At 40.8% G+C, this 16439-nt stretch overlaps 1 protein-coding gene across 1 annotated transcript in view; it reads right to left on the bottom strand.

The window, feature by feature from the left end:
* Positions 1-16439, bottom strand: part of ETFB (electron transfer flavoprotein subunit beta) — a 53323-nt gene that overhangs the window by 29772 nt on the left and 7112 nt on the right. Inside the window, exon 2 of the mRNA XM_063436937.1 lies at positions 7118-7276. Within this exon, the coding sequence (XP_063293007.1) occupies positions 7118-7276 (159 nt within the window). The remainder of the gene's footprint in view (positions 1-7117; positions 7277-16439) is intronic.

Here is a 16439-nt window from a genome sequence, read left to right as displayed (position 1 = left end):
AGTGGACGAGCTGAGAACAATCCTGTATTCAGTCCAATAGGGTTATTCACTAAAAATGGGAATTCAACGTGAACTTCGAACTTAAAGCCAAAGTATCTGCATTTGAAGCATAGCGGACTTAAGATAATTTATCCAGTCTGGCTTCTTTGGCCTTAAATGTCAAATTCACTTTGAATTCTTACTTTTGCACATTTACTTTTAATGAAATGTGTTTTTAATGGTCTACTTGATTTTAAAATGTGTTTTAGCTTTGTGAATTGACCTTTTCTCCTCTCCATTCTAACCCTGAGCGTCTCCCATTTTGCTAATAAAATAGGACTTTGTTTTTTTTAATAGCTGTAGCTCAAGGTCCCTGTTGACACAGAAAGTGGATCGGCAACTACTGTTTATAGGTGAGCTCAAAGGTGCTACCAGAGAGGTAATAGGCTGCTAAACCTGGAGATTTGCAGCAAATGGCAGGTTTGTATATAAACAACGATAGACAGCTGCCTGGCCCTTAAACTGACAAAATAGCCAAGGATGCACTCCCTATTTTCTAATGGAATAAATAGGCACACACATTTCGACAAACACAAAAAAACTTATCAAAGATTCAAAAGTGGTTTCTATCAGACTGAACCCTGACATCAGACTGTGGCTTCGGCCCTCCGAAGAGCAGGACTAATCAGTCAGTCTTTGCGTACATGTTACACGCAATATTGAGAAGGCTCTTGGACGACCAAGAATAAAGAGAATTCCTCCATTAATATCAGAGTTCCAGTGGGCAGGTTTGTATAGCTGCAGCCATTTTTGTAAACTGCTGCAGTTATAAGCAGTTTTTGGCACAAAGTCTGGGAGCTGCGTATTCTCTCCACCAGAACATTTGCATTGACACGGAGCTGCTTTGGCATTCCTCAGAGCTCCTTGGCAGTTCATTAGCTAATTGCAGGGGTTATGCAGGTCTCCTGACCCTTCCCCCTGCACACAACTCCTTGTAACTGCAATGAACCAGAAAAAATGAAAGATCTCTACAGCCATAAACCAACCCACTATTCACATTATTATTATTTTATTATTAATATAGCGCCATCAGATTCCGTAGCGCTGTACAATGGGTGGACTAACAGACATGTAATTGTAACCAGACAACTGGACGTACAGGAACAGAGAGGTGGAGGGCCCTGCTCAATGAGCTTACATTCTAGAGGATCACAGCTGAACGTCTTGCCCTGCCTGTCAAAGGTTTTGTATGGTAAGTCAACATGACAGGCGCACACTACGTCAGTTCCCACCTCTACTGACACGCTCCTTCCCAGCTTATTGTGAAGGAACTGGACAGAAGCAGTGCACGTGTGTGGTCGCATTCACAGAAGTGAATAGAACACTCAGTAAGTTGATAGCCATTGAGCATGTGGTCTTTATAAAGAGACTTTGAGAATAGGTACTGGACCTTTGCTAGCGTAATATGTCTATAAAGAAACTTACTAAACATGCACCATATGTTTTTGCTTAGTGTGAGAATTATTGCAAACGTCTATCAATTATGCAAAAGGATCGACTGTTTATTAGAACTTTAGAAAAAAATGAAACCTTTGCAAATTACGGTAGTTTTCTATCTTGGTTTTTGCGCACAAGAACAGATGGCGAGCTTGGGAGTGAATGAAGCAAGTTTACAATACTAGCTTTGTTGATCTGTACATTTGCTTAAACAAAATTGCTCCCAGTCTCAATATGCTCGCCTCCCACTTAACAAAATATGGACGTTAGGATTAGTCAAGTAGCATCCTAATTTAAACGTTAGATCAGAAAGCTGCTTAAAAAAGACAGATCCATACACACACACACACTTTTAAATTTTTTTACATATTTTTTATTGGGACAGTGGTTATTGACATAGTATACCCAATCGGACATCAATCTGGTTCTCTCGGTGGTATCAGAAGTGATGCAGAGTACTGAGTACACTCACATTGTACTTTGGAGGCTGACGGCTGGTCTGATTGTTAATGGATCTGAACCAACAGGGAGTTTGGTTTGGTTGAGATCATCAAAATCCAAGCAAAAAGCACATTGATCCTGTATGAAATGTACACATGTTGAAATGAGCTCAGGGTACTGGGAAGGTAGAGGGTCACAGGAAAGCTGGAAAACAAAAGATTCCCAAAACGAGGGGAGAACTAATGTATCTTACGGAGACAGTAGCACTGCTCATGAAATCAATATATTTGGTCCCTGCTGAACAACAAATTTAATAATGTTGTGCCTTTTTCTATTCACGGCGTATTGAACAGACCTGTGTGTAATATATAAACCTTGACATTCGATATGATTACACACCAATATTCAAGTCTTGTCATTTCTGTTTAATCAGAGTATCTTTAATCCATTCCACATTTACAGTGTGAATTCCACCTTGGATGTCTGGAAGAGAGCAGGTAGATACAGCAATCTGCAAAATATTAATATACTCTAGCGTACCTCCCAACAGATCCAGGTTGACTGACTGACGTATTTGGGCTTCAGTCTCGCCATACCATGTTCTCATATTCCACGTCTGGGGAGACCATGGAAACGATCCCAGCATGCAATGCCTCGCACTGCGCCCTGTACCCAAAAGGTAAAACACAAATACACGCTTCCTTTATGGACCACTTGCCCTCCTCATTGCCACCACTCAATGGCCTATTTACTGCCTTTTCCACTCCCAAAGTTGTCTGAAACATAAGATAAGATTTGCGTGTAAAGTGGTTATGGCATTTAGATTGATGGTTTCAGTCACTAAGCGTTAAGTAATCATGTAGAATATAAATGCTGCATACCACAGGGCAGCGTTTTTCATAAGCTGTCTGTCAACACGAAGAAGTGATTTTGGTCCAGGGAGACATGTTAAATATAAGAAATGTTAAATATATCCACACAGTTAGACTCGTGAGCCTATTAAACATGCGCAGCGCAGCACAGATTAAACAGAGACTGGCACTCAGCACCCAAAGCAGACTAGGCCACACCTCCTGCGCTGTTCACATGGAGTGTTAGCATGTATGCTCTGATAAGGCATCTATGAAATCCAGCAGCAGGTGTGAATCCCAATTTCCTTTGTTGATCCCACACATTTAAAGAAAGGACAGGGGGGGGGGGGGGGGGGGGCTTTTTGACCCCTTTAACTATTGTATTAATGTGATCCATGCATTTGCTGTATGCACTGCATGCCTCTGCAAAGTGTGTCCATGTATAGTACAATGTGTAGGTCATTTAACCCCCGGAGTGCCAGAGGGATTGTCAAGGCACAGCAAATTACATGGTTAAAACCTTAGGGTTGGTTCAGCCAAGTGAGAAATCTGTGATTAATATGTAGTAAAACTGTGTGCAATGTGTCTTGCGTCTTCGTATTGCACTTTTAGCAGCGAATGGCTCCAGCCCCAGGTCTCGCAGGTCTCTCTGACTGATACACAGACAAAGCCATCAATAACTCCAATTACTGCCCGGCTCCTGCGCCAGGGAGCTTGTACGGTCTTTTACTATAACGAGAAGTGACAGGGCTCCCCTCCCTTCCTCTACCCCCTGCTCTCCCGAATGCCTTTTACTACGGCTGCTGGGACATAGCATTTCTCAGGCGATGTGACAGCTAGGTTCATTTTCAAACCCCAGGTAGCGAAACAGGCCCCGGAGCATGTTTAAAAGAACATTACTGTGGAGGCAAGATTAAATTAGCTTATGCTACAGATTCCTGTGCAACTGGAAGGACACGCTGCCTTTGTTTTTCCCTGGGCAAATGTAACTCATTGAATGGCAATTTACAAGCCAAAAGCGCATTAAATAGACTGACCCCTGGAATCTCCGGTTGCCAGAACTATACCATTAAAAATATAACCAATATTTGATGCAAAGATTTAAAGACGAAGCTCACTTAAAAAGGAAGCCAGATTGATGGACTAGACTGCAACAACGTTGGAAATGCTATGCATTTTATCTCAAAATAAGTGCTGGCAAAGGTTTTATTTGGCTTTAGTCAATGGACTTTCTACATATCCACATTTATTTTGTTATAGTCTGAAGGAACATATTATTATGATCCTGCAGTAATTCGTAAAAAAGGTATAAAATAGCAAAAACAAACGGTTTAATGGCAATTACAAAGCACAATATTTTAGTGCAATGGAAGTCAAGTGTAAAATGTTGGCTTGAAGGGGCACTAAAGGCATCATACCAAAGTCCGCTTATTGAAGTGGTCGTGGTGCCATGGTTATGTTCCTGCAGTAAAACAAGTGTATTAAAGGGATAAAACAGTATTTTATACTATAGCTCAAAGCTCCGTCAAGGAGTCCACGACTAGTGTAGTGGTCTGGTGTTTAGAGGGTGCCTTAAAGTGAATGAGACTTTGGCGCATTGGTACTAGAAACTATAGAAGAAATTTACTGCACATGAAAAAGGCCTTTAATGAGACTTACTGAGCTTGCACACAATTGTGAGTAACCTCACCTTATCAATTATCTAAATTAATAAATAGGCTAATTATCTGAACATTAAAAAAAAAAAAAGCAGTAGTGTAATGCAGATGTATCTACATTTAGCTTCCTCATTTGCATATCAGGACATCCTGTGAGTCTGGAAGCCAGTTTGAGAATTGTAGGTTTCGTTCACTTGCACTGAATGTTATTGGTGGCCTACAGGCACATGTTGAAATATTTTTATCATCAGAATTGGCTTTACATTTTGTATGTTAGTAAATCTATTGACCGCTTAATAAACAAATATCCACAGTACGGATAGTATTAGGGGCTGAGCTCCATAATGCCAAATGCAGACAGATTGATCTTCCCAATCACCTGTGGCTGCATGGTGCGATATACCAGGTATAATAAAAACAGCTCACATTGAAGAATTGCTTAGTTTAAGTGTGTGACAGTGTGTCTCGGTCATACACAAGGCCAGCACTTTAGGAGAGTGGCTTTTCTCATAGCACCTGTCCTGCTCTGCATTTAACCTATTCCCCCAGGAAACTGCAGCAATCACAGCCGATGGTCCCTGCTCAGGAGGAGTAATAGCTTCGGCTGAATTGGTTGGTAATGGCTTTACCTTTTCAGTGCCAGAGAGCTGAAAAACAGCAGATTACTTTCTGCAGGTTTTGTCAATACTTCCTTAAACTTCCTGTTGGGTTGCATTTTTCAGTTTGGGGTGTAGCACTATTAAAAAAAATTAATAAATACAAATTACAGAATAAACCTATGTTTGAATTGAAATCCAGCTGCATTCTGACCAAGGTGAATTTTACAAAAAAAAAATAAATAAATCGGTTTTGATCAAAATCTCTTAATTGTCATTAAATTATCCAAACAACCCATACATAATATTTGATTATCATTCAGTCATTTCATAAAGGCTCAAAGCTAAGTATCAACTAGAGCTTTTTGTAAAGGGGTGGTTTATCGCACTGGGACATTTTTATTTCAAACTTCACTGGGTTTTAGAATGATCAGCAAACTTGACACCATCCAGGCTCCAACCCTATTGCCAATAATATAGTTTGGGGAGAATTTTCTCTTTTCTTCTCCCGCCGTCCACTCATTTCCACAAATTATATCTGAATGGAAAAAAAAAAAGCGGATCTGAAAATATTCTCTAACTTTGCCATGATCCGAACATGTGTGTTTTTGCTTCAACTTTGCCATTGAGATTTAGCAAAAATTCCAAGTTTAGTGAATTACCTTGAGTGTAGTCTCTACCATTGTCATGGTGTGCGTTTCAGACGACCGTGTGAGCGTCCTGGCCGCCCCCGACAGGTGTGTGAGCTGGCTGTATTTTTAAAGTAATGGGATTCCGATTTGTATTCTTCTCGACAATTGGAGTGTTTTACGTACATATAATCATTGCTTATAATATAAAAACATGTAAATACTAATATGATCTTCACAACGTCCGGTTTGAAATTATTTTGCGGCCTACAAGACTGAAATGGTCCTTGAAATGGAGAAACGGCCCATTGGATTGGCAAAAAAAACAAAACAAAAAAAACAAAACAGTAATTCTGATGTCACCAAGGAGGCGGGGCCCGTGCCAGCAGACCTGGGCAGTGCAGGAAATAAGGTGAGGTTTAGTAGGGGGCAAGCCACCTAAATGGTGGGTTTAGCACTATAGGGCCAGCAATACATGTTTGTGTTCCTGACCCTATAGTGATCCTTTAAACACAAAACTGTGCAGTATTTCTTGATGCTTAGTGGCAGTTTTTAGGATTGTTTGTGATGTTTGTTTCTCTCATAAAATATCAATATCAGCTTGTATACTTCTCTATGCACACAAAAAAAAAAAAAAGAAAAAGGAATTAAAAAAAAAAAAAAAAGAAATCTGCTGATGTGGTGCATAATTCCCACAGAGGACAACAATATAGAAAAGATCTGCCCTTAGAATGTTTGCTAGTGGGACACAAGTACCTCAGTATTTTACATTATGCAGTAACAATCAGTACTCAACATTGCTGGGCCCTAAGGTATTCAGTAATATAGACCAGGGTCAGTACCTGATGGGCCACCGATAACTTAGTATTCAGTAATATAGAGTATGCTCAGTCACAGGTAGTTAGTATTCAGTAATAGAAACTAGGATCGGTATCAGGCATTACAGGGGTCCTTATGTATCTTAGTAATCAGTAATATGGACTAGGATAGTAAATGGCCCTACCTGGGTCCTCATGTATCTTAGTAATCAGTTATATGGACTAGGATAGTAAATGGCCCTACCTGGGTCCTCATGTATCTTAGTAATCAGTTATATGGACTAGGATAGTAAATGGCCCTACCTGGGTCCTCATGTATCTTAGTAATCAGTAATATGGACTAGGGTAGTAAATGGCCCTACCTGGGTCCTCATGTATCTTAGTAATCAGTAATATGGACTAGGGTAGTAAATGGCCCTACCTGGGTCCACATGTAGCTTAGTAATCAGTAATATAGACTAGGGTAGTTAATGGCCCTACCTGTGTCCACATGTAGCTTAGCAATCAGTAATAAGGACTAAGGTAGTAAATGGCCCTACCTGGGTCCACATGTAGCTTAGTAATCAGTAATATAGACTAGGGTAGTAAATTGCCCTACTTGGGGCCACATGTAACTCGGTATTCAGTACAATAGACTAGGGTGGTTACCTGGCATTGCTGGGGCCCACAGCTTACAGCAATGATTTCGCTGACAATCTTTTTTTCCTTTAGTCGGACAGCTTCTTCCACTGCGATCTCACAGAAAGGGTTCATCGAATGTTTGACGCCATCAGTTACCACTCCGGTCTTGTCGGGCCTTACTCTTACCTAGAAATAGGAAAATTGGGTGTTCAGCGATACAACATTTATATTATACAAGGAGTGACACACAGACACTGTTTATGTAAATCATACAGAACTGCATTAGAAGTTAGCTATTAAATCTTTATTAACTGTCTCACGTGAAACATAAAACATACTCAAAGAAAAGTAATATTCACAGGATTTGGCAATTAGAGCAGCAACAGGAGACAAGAGTAAGTAAACATCTGATAAATTTAAAAACAACGCTGTACTAAGATTGGCTACCATGTCTCCTTATCCAATCAGAATAATGTCTGCTAACCAGAGTTTGTGGATTACATTTAGTGCATCATGGGAAATGTAGTGACCCAGAGCGGAAGCACTAAAGATTCACTTAAAAATAAAAACAGATCCAGGCATATTCTTAGACAAAAACTCTCACAGAGATCCCAGATATAAGCATCCACAAAATCTATCATGAAAATCCTCGGATGATGAGAATATCCCACAAACCCATGACATCACTAGCCTTTTCCAAGCTGGGACACAATACGCCATTCAGGGCTGCTAGATCGCTATACTTTCCTAGACATAAAAGCTTTTTCACCCCAACAAGCTGTACATTAGATGTCCTGCCCTCCAGCATGTAGAATCCATATGCTGCAGGTAAGATATAAAACCACTCATGAAAGATTGGTTAACTAATAACCCTTCTGCAACATACCACGTTCCAGCTATTTTACAGGTTTTCTCCTTCAGCTAGAATAAGAGATGTGTACTCCGAAAACTATGATGAATCTGGCAGACATACCCTCATATTTACTAATCAAAATATATCTTTATTGAACGAACTAAGACTTGGCTTGTAAAGATTTTGACATACGGGTTCCTGAACTGAAAATAAAATCTATTCATGTTTTGTTTTTATACCAGATGACATCAGCCAAATGAAAGAGACCTTTTACAGAGTGTCAGGTTTATAAACGGCTGCCATTTAGTGGTTTTAGTATTACAAAATGAAGGGTTTCAATGCACAAGGCTGACTGAAAATGAAAGATTCTGGTTCCTAAATTCCACAGCTTCAAGCTATCATGCATTGTTATGACAAAGTAAGATTATTAACCCTTTACTAAAAAAGAAGACCTGGAACACCCATGGTTGCAATGTTTGCCCTTTTTCCCCAAGCAGCACACGGATTAAATCCCCTAAACGTTAACCCTTTAGCAGTGGTGGGGTGACTCAATGTGTTAGCATAAAAGAGAAATGATAGCAGAGGCGTAATGGAGGGAATTAAATAATGCCTCGCTTCTGCGGCAGAGGTTAAACATTCATTCACTCTGGACATTGAAGTACATTCCAAGGACACATTCGCTTTGTGTTTGAGCTGATGCCAGGAAGCAGGAGTGAATGGCCTGATAATATAGCTCCCTCCCTGCAGCCGCAGAGCCATGCGGCAAAAGAACATTTCAACGTTGAACAAGGGAAACACCTCTGCTTTCATAATCCTCCAAATTTCTCCCTATCTAGACATAATAAAGATAAGGAGAATGTAAGTCAAATCTTAATCGAATAATGAAGAGAAATAGCAGGTTCTGGCATTGGGCTACAAACGCTCCCTCTGGTGGACAGAAAGATGCTTGCATGTAACAAACAAGCATTCACCACAAACAAAAATTAGAACGGGGAATGTGTAGCGCTCACTATATTCTGTATTGATGCGCTTTCCAGCTTTTTTCTCATTTTCAAACATTCTTAATGAAATAAATGCTTGTCATTGTACAAGATCAGAATGTTGATTGACCTTTTAAACAGAGAATTATAGGAGCCACTGGAGGGCAGCACCACACTATACAGTTTACACAAACTAACCTCATACGAGTAATACAATACACTACAAATTATTTAGCAGCAATCAATCATCTATCAGAGTCTTCTTAGTTATCTAATAATCAACAGGATTACAGAAACAGTCAATAACCCATATACGCACAGAATGCTTGCAGGGCTATTTAGTGCAAATTGTTTTGGAATTCAAAGTGATCCTCAACTTACAGGCCCGAAATTGCCCAACTAGGAGAGTTTTTCATTGACCATAACATCTATAAACTCAAAATGTCAAGCATAGATACACAGATCCTGAAGTGGTGTCATTCTTCCTGATTAGACATGACTCGGTATGCATGCATTACTAACAGTGTTTAAAAACCATTCATCGTAACACCCAGGGGACTTTTTTATATCCAAATACAATACTTCAGTGCAGAGCGACAACAAGATGAGCTAATCTATGGTCCTCCACGCAATCCAATCTAGCCATGGGACAGCTCTTTCAAACCAGTATCAGAGGGTCCCCTGGACTGCTATGGTAAATAATGGTTAGCAGCTGCCGGGGACCAAGCAAAAGACAGGTCTGTTCCAACCACTGAGGATCAGTGTTACAGCATGGAGCCCTAACTTTGAGTGCTGATCTAACATTAAATATAGTAAGTGTTCTAAGACAATAGAGGGGAGATTTATCAACGGTATTCTGGGGCAAATGACTACATAGGAAGCAATCACGATGGAAACCAACAGAATGCAATTTGCCCCTAAACTAGCTCCTATTCTGCCTTGGTAAATCTCCACTAGTATGTCCTACTCATTTAGTGGCTGCAGGACTCTATAAAGCCTTTAATGCCAATTATAGAAAACATTTTCTGTTGGCACACAGGATGTGCAAAAGGCTAGTTCTAAGCCAACGAATGGTGATGGACAAGGCTTCCAGGTTGGATCACCAGGGAGCAGGGGAGGACCCAGGTAAGGTGGCAGTGGGCTGTAGTGGTTTTGACAATCACTATCTGTATTCGAATTAGCAGACATCAACAATGCAATCTGATTACACAATTAAAATGGATCTATTTTTTTTTTTTTTTTTTTATGTCCCTTCACGGGATTCATTATTGCTTCCTCTAAAAGCTAAATTATTGAATTGACAGACATATTAGGGCTGATATTTGTATATTTACTAAGCAAGTTGAAAATACAATTTGCAAACCTTTGCTAACAAGGCTTTTTCCCTATAACTGGGTTTTTTCCCCTCTCTAAATGCTGTATTTGTTTTATCACTGTTAATTGCATAAACCCATCAGTGCACTATCTCCTAGTGGTGCTAGGCAACAAATCTCTCACCTGATCGCTAAACAACTAAGAGAAATCAATGAAGAACAGATAGAGCCATATTCTTTCTATATATTGCTGTACTTGTTTATTAGTACACCAAAGAACCAGAGGAAATCAATACAAGCGGTTATAATTGAGCAATGTTATCAGAATACCAGGTAACTCTTTATGGATAGCCTCATAATATGGATATACATACTTCAAATGCCCATTTGCAATGATTACGGGTTGAAACCCGAAAACGCTTGTTACACCTTTGTGTGTCCTAATAAATCAATATTATAGCACTTTGTGCACACAGTGTATCCTAATTTTTCCTGTATTTTGTATTGTACCCCTGATAAAGCAACAGGGGCTTGAGTTGACAGCAGCACGTAGGTACCTTTTTGTTGAATATTTTTGCATTGTTTAAAAAAAATAAAAAAAAGAATTTAAAAAAAAAAAATTATTATATATATATATATATATATATATATATATATCTTAATTTACACTGTGGTCAATTGTTAAACTACTTTAAAAAAAATAAAAATAAAAAAAATATGGGAGATACTATGCAATTTCAGTGAGCATAATGGGATGGTCAAAGGACTGGCTGACAGATGCCAATTACTTCATAGACCTCACATCAAGAAGCTGTTAATCCTGTAAGAACATCTGTAGGAAATGTCACAATAAGGTGCAAGTTATAAGGACTGTTCACATAAACCATGGCCAGTTGGCTGGTATGGTTCCTTATACCCTAGTATAGGGATCGACCGATTATTGGTCTGACCAATATTTATCAGCAGAGTTTTAGCAATAGCGGTATCGGCCTTCAATGATACCAAATATTGCCGATAGTGCAGGTGGAGGCACAGTGCAAACAGTCTGCAGCACCTCTAAAATGGGCACACCAGGGTCGTGAGAGTTGGAGAAAGGAGCTGCCGAAATACAGCATGTGCTGGGTCTCAGGAGCCCCCAATTCAGTGTAAAACCCTCTGACAGACTCCACAAATATACTGGACAACCAGGAAGTGTAATGTCCCTCTCCTTTGCATACACACACACACACACAATGTACATATTATTTAAAACATTCAAAATCTGACTGGCATGTACATTTTGTGCATTTACCATTGAATAAAAGAATGATTTAAAGGGACACTGTAGTCACTATAACCATTTAATCTCTTTGAATTGTTATAGTGCCTGTAGTTCGCAGGCACTGTCCCTCCATTCAGTGCTAAACCATAAACCATAAAACCATAAGCCATTTAACACTTAATAAGGGTCCCTGGCTACCCACAGTATGGCCCCTTCTGGGGGTGTGGCTTCCTGGTAGTCTTACCCATAGACATAGAATACGTAGACGCCGCATTGCGTGCTGAGCGGTGAGAAATGCGGGCGACATGCTACTCAAGCTATTTAACACTTGGAAAGTCCATCTCACAAAAGGTAAGTGAAGGACTTGGGGCACTTATAGTCCTTAATACCCATAGTGCGCAGGGGTAGAGGTATGAAGGACTGTGTGCGCGCAGGGGTAGAGGTATGAAGGACTGTGTGCGCGCAGGGGTAGAGGTATGAAGGACTGTGTGCGCGCAGGGGTAGAGGTATGAAGGACTGTGTGCGCGCAGGGGTAGAGGTATGAAGGACTGTGTGCGCGCAGGGGTAGAGGTATGAAGGACTGTGTGCGCGCAGGGGTAGAGGTATGAAGGACTGTGTGCGCGCAGGGGTAGAGGTATGAAGGACTGTGTGCGCGCAGGGGTAGAGGTATGAAGGACTGTGTGCGCGCAGGGGTAGAGGTATGAAGGACTGTGTGCGCGCAGGGGTAGAGGTATGAAGGACTGTGTGCGCGCAGGGGTAGAGGTATGAAGGACTGTGTGCGCGCAGGGGTAGAGGTATGAAGGACTGTGTGCGCGCAGGGGTAGAGGTATTAAGGACTGTGTGCGCGCAGGGGTAGAGGTATTAAGGACTGTGTGCGCGCAGGGGTAGAGGTATTAAGGACTATGTGTGCAGGGTAGAGGTATTAAGGACTATGTGTGCAGGGGTAGAGGTATTAAGGACTATGTGTGCAGGGGTAGAGGTATTAAGGACTATGTGTGCAGGGGTAGAGGTATTAAGGACTATGTGTGCAGGGTAGAGGTATTAAGGACTATGTGTGCAGGGGTAGAGGTATTAAGGACTATGTGTGCAGGGGTAGAGGTATTAAGGACTATGTGTGCAGGGTAGAGGTATTAAGGACTATGTGTGCAGGGGTAGAGGTATTAAGGACTATGTGTGCAGGGGTAGAGGTATTAAGGACTATGTGTGCAGGGGTATTAAGGACTATAAGTACCCCAAGTCCTTCACTTACCTTTTGTGAGATGGACTTTCCAAGTGTACTTCAATAGCTTGAGTAGAGCGGCGCCCGGTCCAAGATGGCGCCCGCATTTCTCGCCGCTCAGCACGCAATGCCATAGACGTGCGGCGTCTATGTATTCTGTCTATGGTCTTACCCATTCATGTCGTCAGTTGGAGCTCTGATTGGCTAAAAGCAGTCGGCTGAGACTCTCAGAAGCACATTGCTGCTCAGGCTAATACTTCCTCATTTGCCAAAGCAGCACAGAAGGCTGCCAGCGACTCGCATTCAGCATGAAAACATTAAAAACTATTTAATGCAGAATAAAATGATGGTACCAGGGATCTCCAGACACTATAACCAGTTTAATGAGATAAAGCAGACACAGTGTCTACAGTGTCCTTTTAATAATAGAACAAATCAAAATGTTCTGTTACTGGCCGATTTGTGTTTCTTTTTTCAAAACTGTAGATGTACAGAATATTGGTATAGGTTGTCAGCCTGAAATGCCACAGATTATTGGCCCTAAATTATTATTTTCTTTCAAATAAAGCCATATCGGTGCATGCATCTCAGAGGTTCATTACTCCCCCATTATCTTGAACTGCAATTAGCACCATCTTCTGTCCTTTCAGAGGTAGAAGCCACCAGAGTTAGAGAGCACTAGGCACCAGCAATAGTTAACAGCAGAAGTCGGCAACCTACAGTCGTGCAGGCCATATAATGCCCACACCATACAACTTCACACACAAATGCCCATGAAAAAAAATATATGGGGCACCCAGCACCAAGTTGGGCCGGCACAACCCTAAAGTGGTCCAGGGGGGTTACCTCTTCCCTGACGCTTTTGGGGGTCTTGTTAGGCAGAGTAAGCACTTGCCCAATTGCAGGGCATTTGCCTACTCCGCCCAAATGGAGTGAGGCCGTGGTGAAGGAGCTAGGCTCTCACGCTGCTCTTCCCGCACAGCTCCCACCCGTGTCCTGTAATGATGCTCTAGACGGAATATGACGCCAATGGTCCCAGATCACTACAAGGAGCCGATGGAGCTGTGCAGGAAGAGAACAGTGAGATAGATGATCCACTCAAGCTGTCCCAGACAAAGGTAGGTGGAAAAAAAAAAAAAACTAATAAAAATTGTGTGTGCATATAAGTATGTAGAGGTCTGTATGTGTGCATGAGATTGCATGTGTTTAGTAGATAGCTCCCAAGTTTAGTATGTTTCAATAGAGCTGCCCACATAAGGGGTACCAAATCAGGGAGTTCTAAACAGCTGAAAGCACAGAAAAAAGAGCGGCATTTATTAATTGTGAGCTGCTAAGTAATACCCTAAACTGGTGCCCCTGGATGGGATTGACATATTTAAGAATAACATTCAAAAATTAAAAAAAAAGTGGCGCAAAGAATATTCAAAAGTGCAAATAACACCCAAAAAGTCACTTATGTGCACATGCAGCAACCTAAACAGAATCCTGATAAATCAATTCCCCAGATTTGGAAAAAAAAAAAATGTGTATATACACAGTGTAAACAATGAAATTATTACCATAAATGCAAACCCAAACAGTGCATCGATTTATATATACAAAAATGGGTAAGTCTATTAACTGTGTATATTTAAGGATATCAAAAAATCCTAAAGGGAAACTATAGTGCCAGGATAAGAAACTTGTTTTCCTGGCACTATAGCTTCCCCCTCCTTCATGTTCCCCTCCCCCACCATGGAGGGGTTAAAAATCAGCGCCGATATTCCTTCGCTTCTCTCCCGACGACGTTAATTAGCAAGGGAGATCTAATGCGCATGTGCGGCGCTTGCATTAGGATTTTCCCATAGGAAAGCATTATATATTGCTTTCCTATAGGGATTTGTGTGATGCTGGAAATCTTCATGCATTGCGACCAAATGTCTCTTAGCGGTGGAGTAAACCATGAAAGGTTATTATTACAGTTTCTTAAAAACCTGTAATAATTACATTTGCAGAGTTAAGGGACCTGGGACACTGCACCCAGGCCACTACAATGAGCTGAAGTGGTCTGGATACTTATAGTGTCCATTTAAATGACAATCCTACATAAGAGTACCAAATTAGGGAGCCATCTACTAATATTGCTATGTGTTAAAGTGACTCTTGCACCATCATATGATATTTTAAAAACTGCATTTTTCTTGTATTATTCTTGGCTGGTACAATGCAGCATGCATGGATCACAATCCAGCTGAAAGATCACAACTGCAAAGTTGTTTATGTAGCCCTACATTATATTTAGATCAGAATACTCAGCTTCTGAAAGAGGTCATTTGCATGGGTGCATAATAAAACCCTTAACCCTGTTGTATGTATTTTAATATATTGACTGTAAACTTCCTGAACTTTGCTATTTTAGGGTTAAGACATAACTATTAACACATCTGTATCAAAATATGATCATTTCTTAAAAATGGTGATTGCAAAGTAGTTTGTGTCCTTTAATCCTGGTATATATATATGAAAGAATGACTGTATTAAAACTGCAGACCTAGCAAAATGTTTTGTACCAGTGGATCTTACAGAACAGGGGAGGCTGAAAAGTAACAAGCAGGTGTGGATACAATGTACACCTCGAAATATATGCAAAATACGTGTCTTAAAAGGTGCACACTATGCACCAAAAACCCTGAAATGCTTCAGTCCCAGTCGTTAAAGCTTGAACGGGGTCCCTCTGGAGCTTTTCCAGCCGACCAAGCTGCAGCTCTACTTCCAGGCTGGTATCGTCCCCTCTGCCTCATACACTGCAACCCTGCTTCCAGACAGGTATCCACATCCAATGTTATAACCTGTCTGGAAGCAGCTCGTCTTTAAAAGACACTTGCGGCTCTCAGGCCTAGCTCTCCTGCTTTATCCCAGGGCTAGAGGGATACTACGACCAGCAAAAAGGTCCAAAAGGAACTAACATCCAAAGCTTTATTTTTACTTGGGACTAGCCCATATGATAATTACATAAAGATTGCTGTGACAACTCAAAAATACAAACAGTCAAATCATAGCAGACAACACACAGCAAGTTATTACAACACAATGATAAAGGGGTGGGGAAGACCCTATCGCTGTTGCTAGATCCTAGCAACCAACAAGTGGCGCTGTAAAGGCTCCACAGCCAAACCCAAGTAGTTGATTGCAAGCATTAGCAAGACAGGAGAGCACACTGACATTTAATCCCAAACAATGCATTACACACACACACACCCTGCACCCACAATAGACACAGGATGACTTTAAATATAGGAGTCAGATACCCAATTGAATTATCCATCTTAAGCTCTTGGTGATGGTGTCTACCACTACAATTACAGTGTTCCTTTAAATAACATTTAATGAAGTGCATGTACATTTTGTTATACAATTCGCCCATTGCAAGACTTTGTAATGAAACATTTTAACCTGCAATATGCAAGTTTTAGGATATAGGTTGATTTTTCTCACACCTCATCCCTCTGTCAATCCTTACACTGACTTCCTGTACCCTATAGGAGTCAATTAAAAATACAGTACTAATCCTTACCTCTAAAAGCTCTAAACAACTCTGTCCCCGTGATATTTCTTCACTGATTTGTATTTACGCCCCTTCTCTAAAAACATAGTCCGCATCCGCCCCTTTCTATGCTACTAAACAGCTTGCCAATGCTTTTGTAATTTCCCACATTGATTATTCTAACCCTCTCCTACCTAATT

This window comes from Pelobates fuscus, chromosome 11 (genome assembly GCF_036172605.1).
Source record: "Pelobates fuscus isolate aPelFus1 chromosome 11, aPelFus1.pri, whole genome shotgun sequence".
NCBI classification, from domain to species: domain Eukaryota; kingdom Metazoa; phylum Chordata; class Amphibia; order Anura; family Pelobatidae; genus Pelobates; species Pelobates fuscus.
The sequence above is the reverse complement of the archived record's forward strand: the minus strand, read 5'-3'. Positions and strand labels throughout refer to the sequence as shown.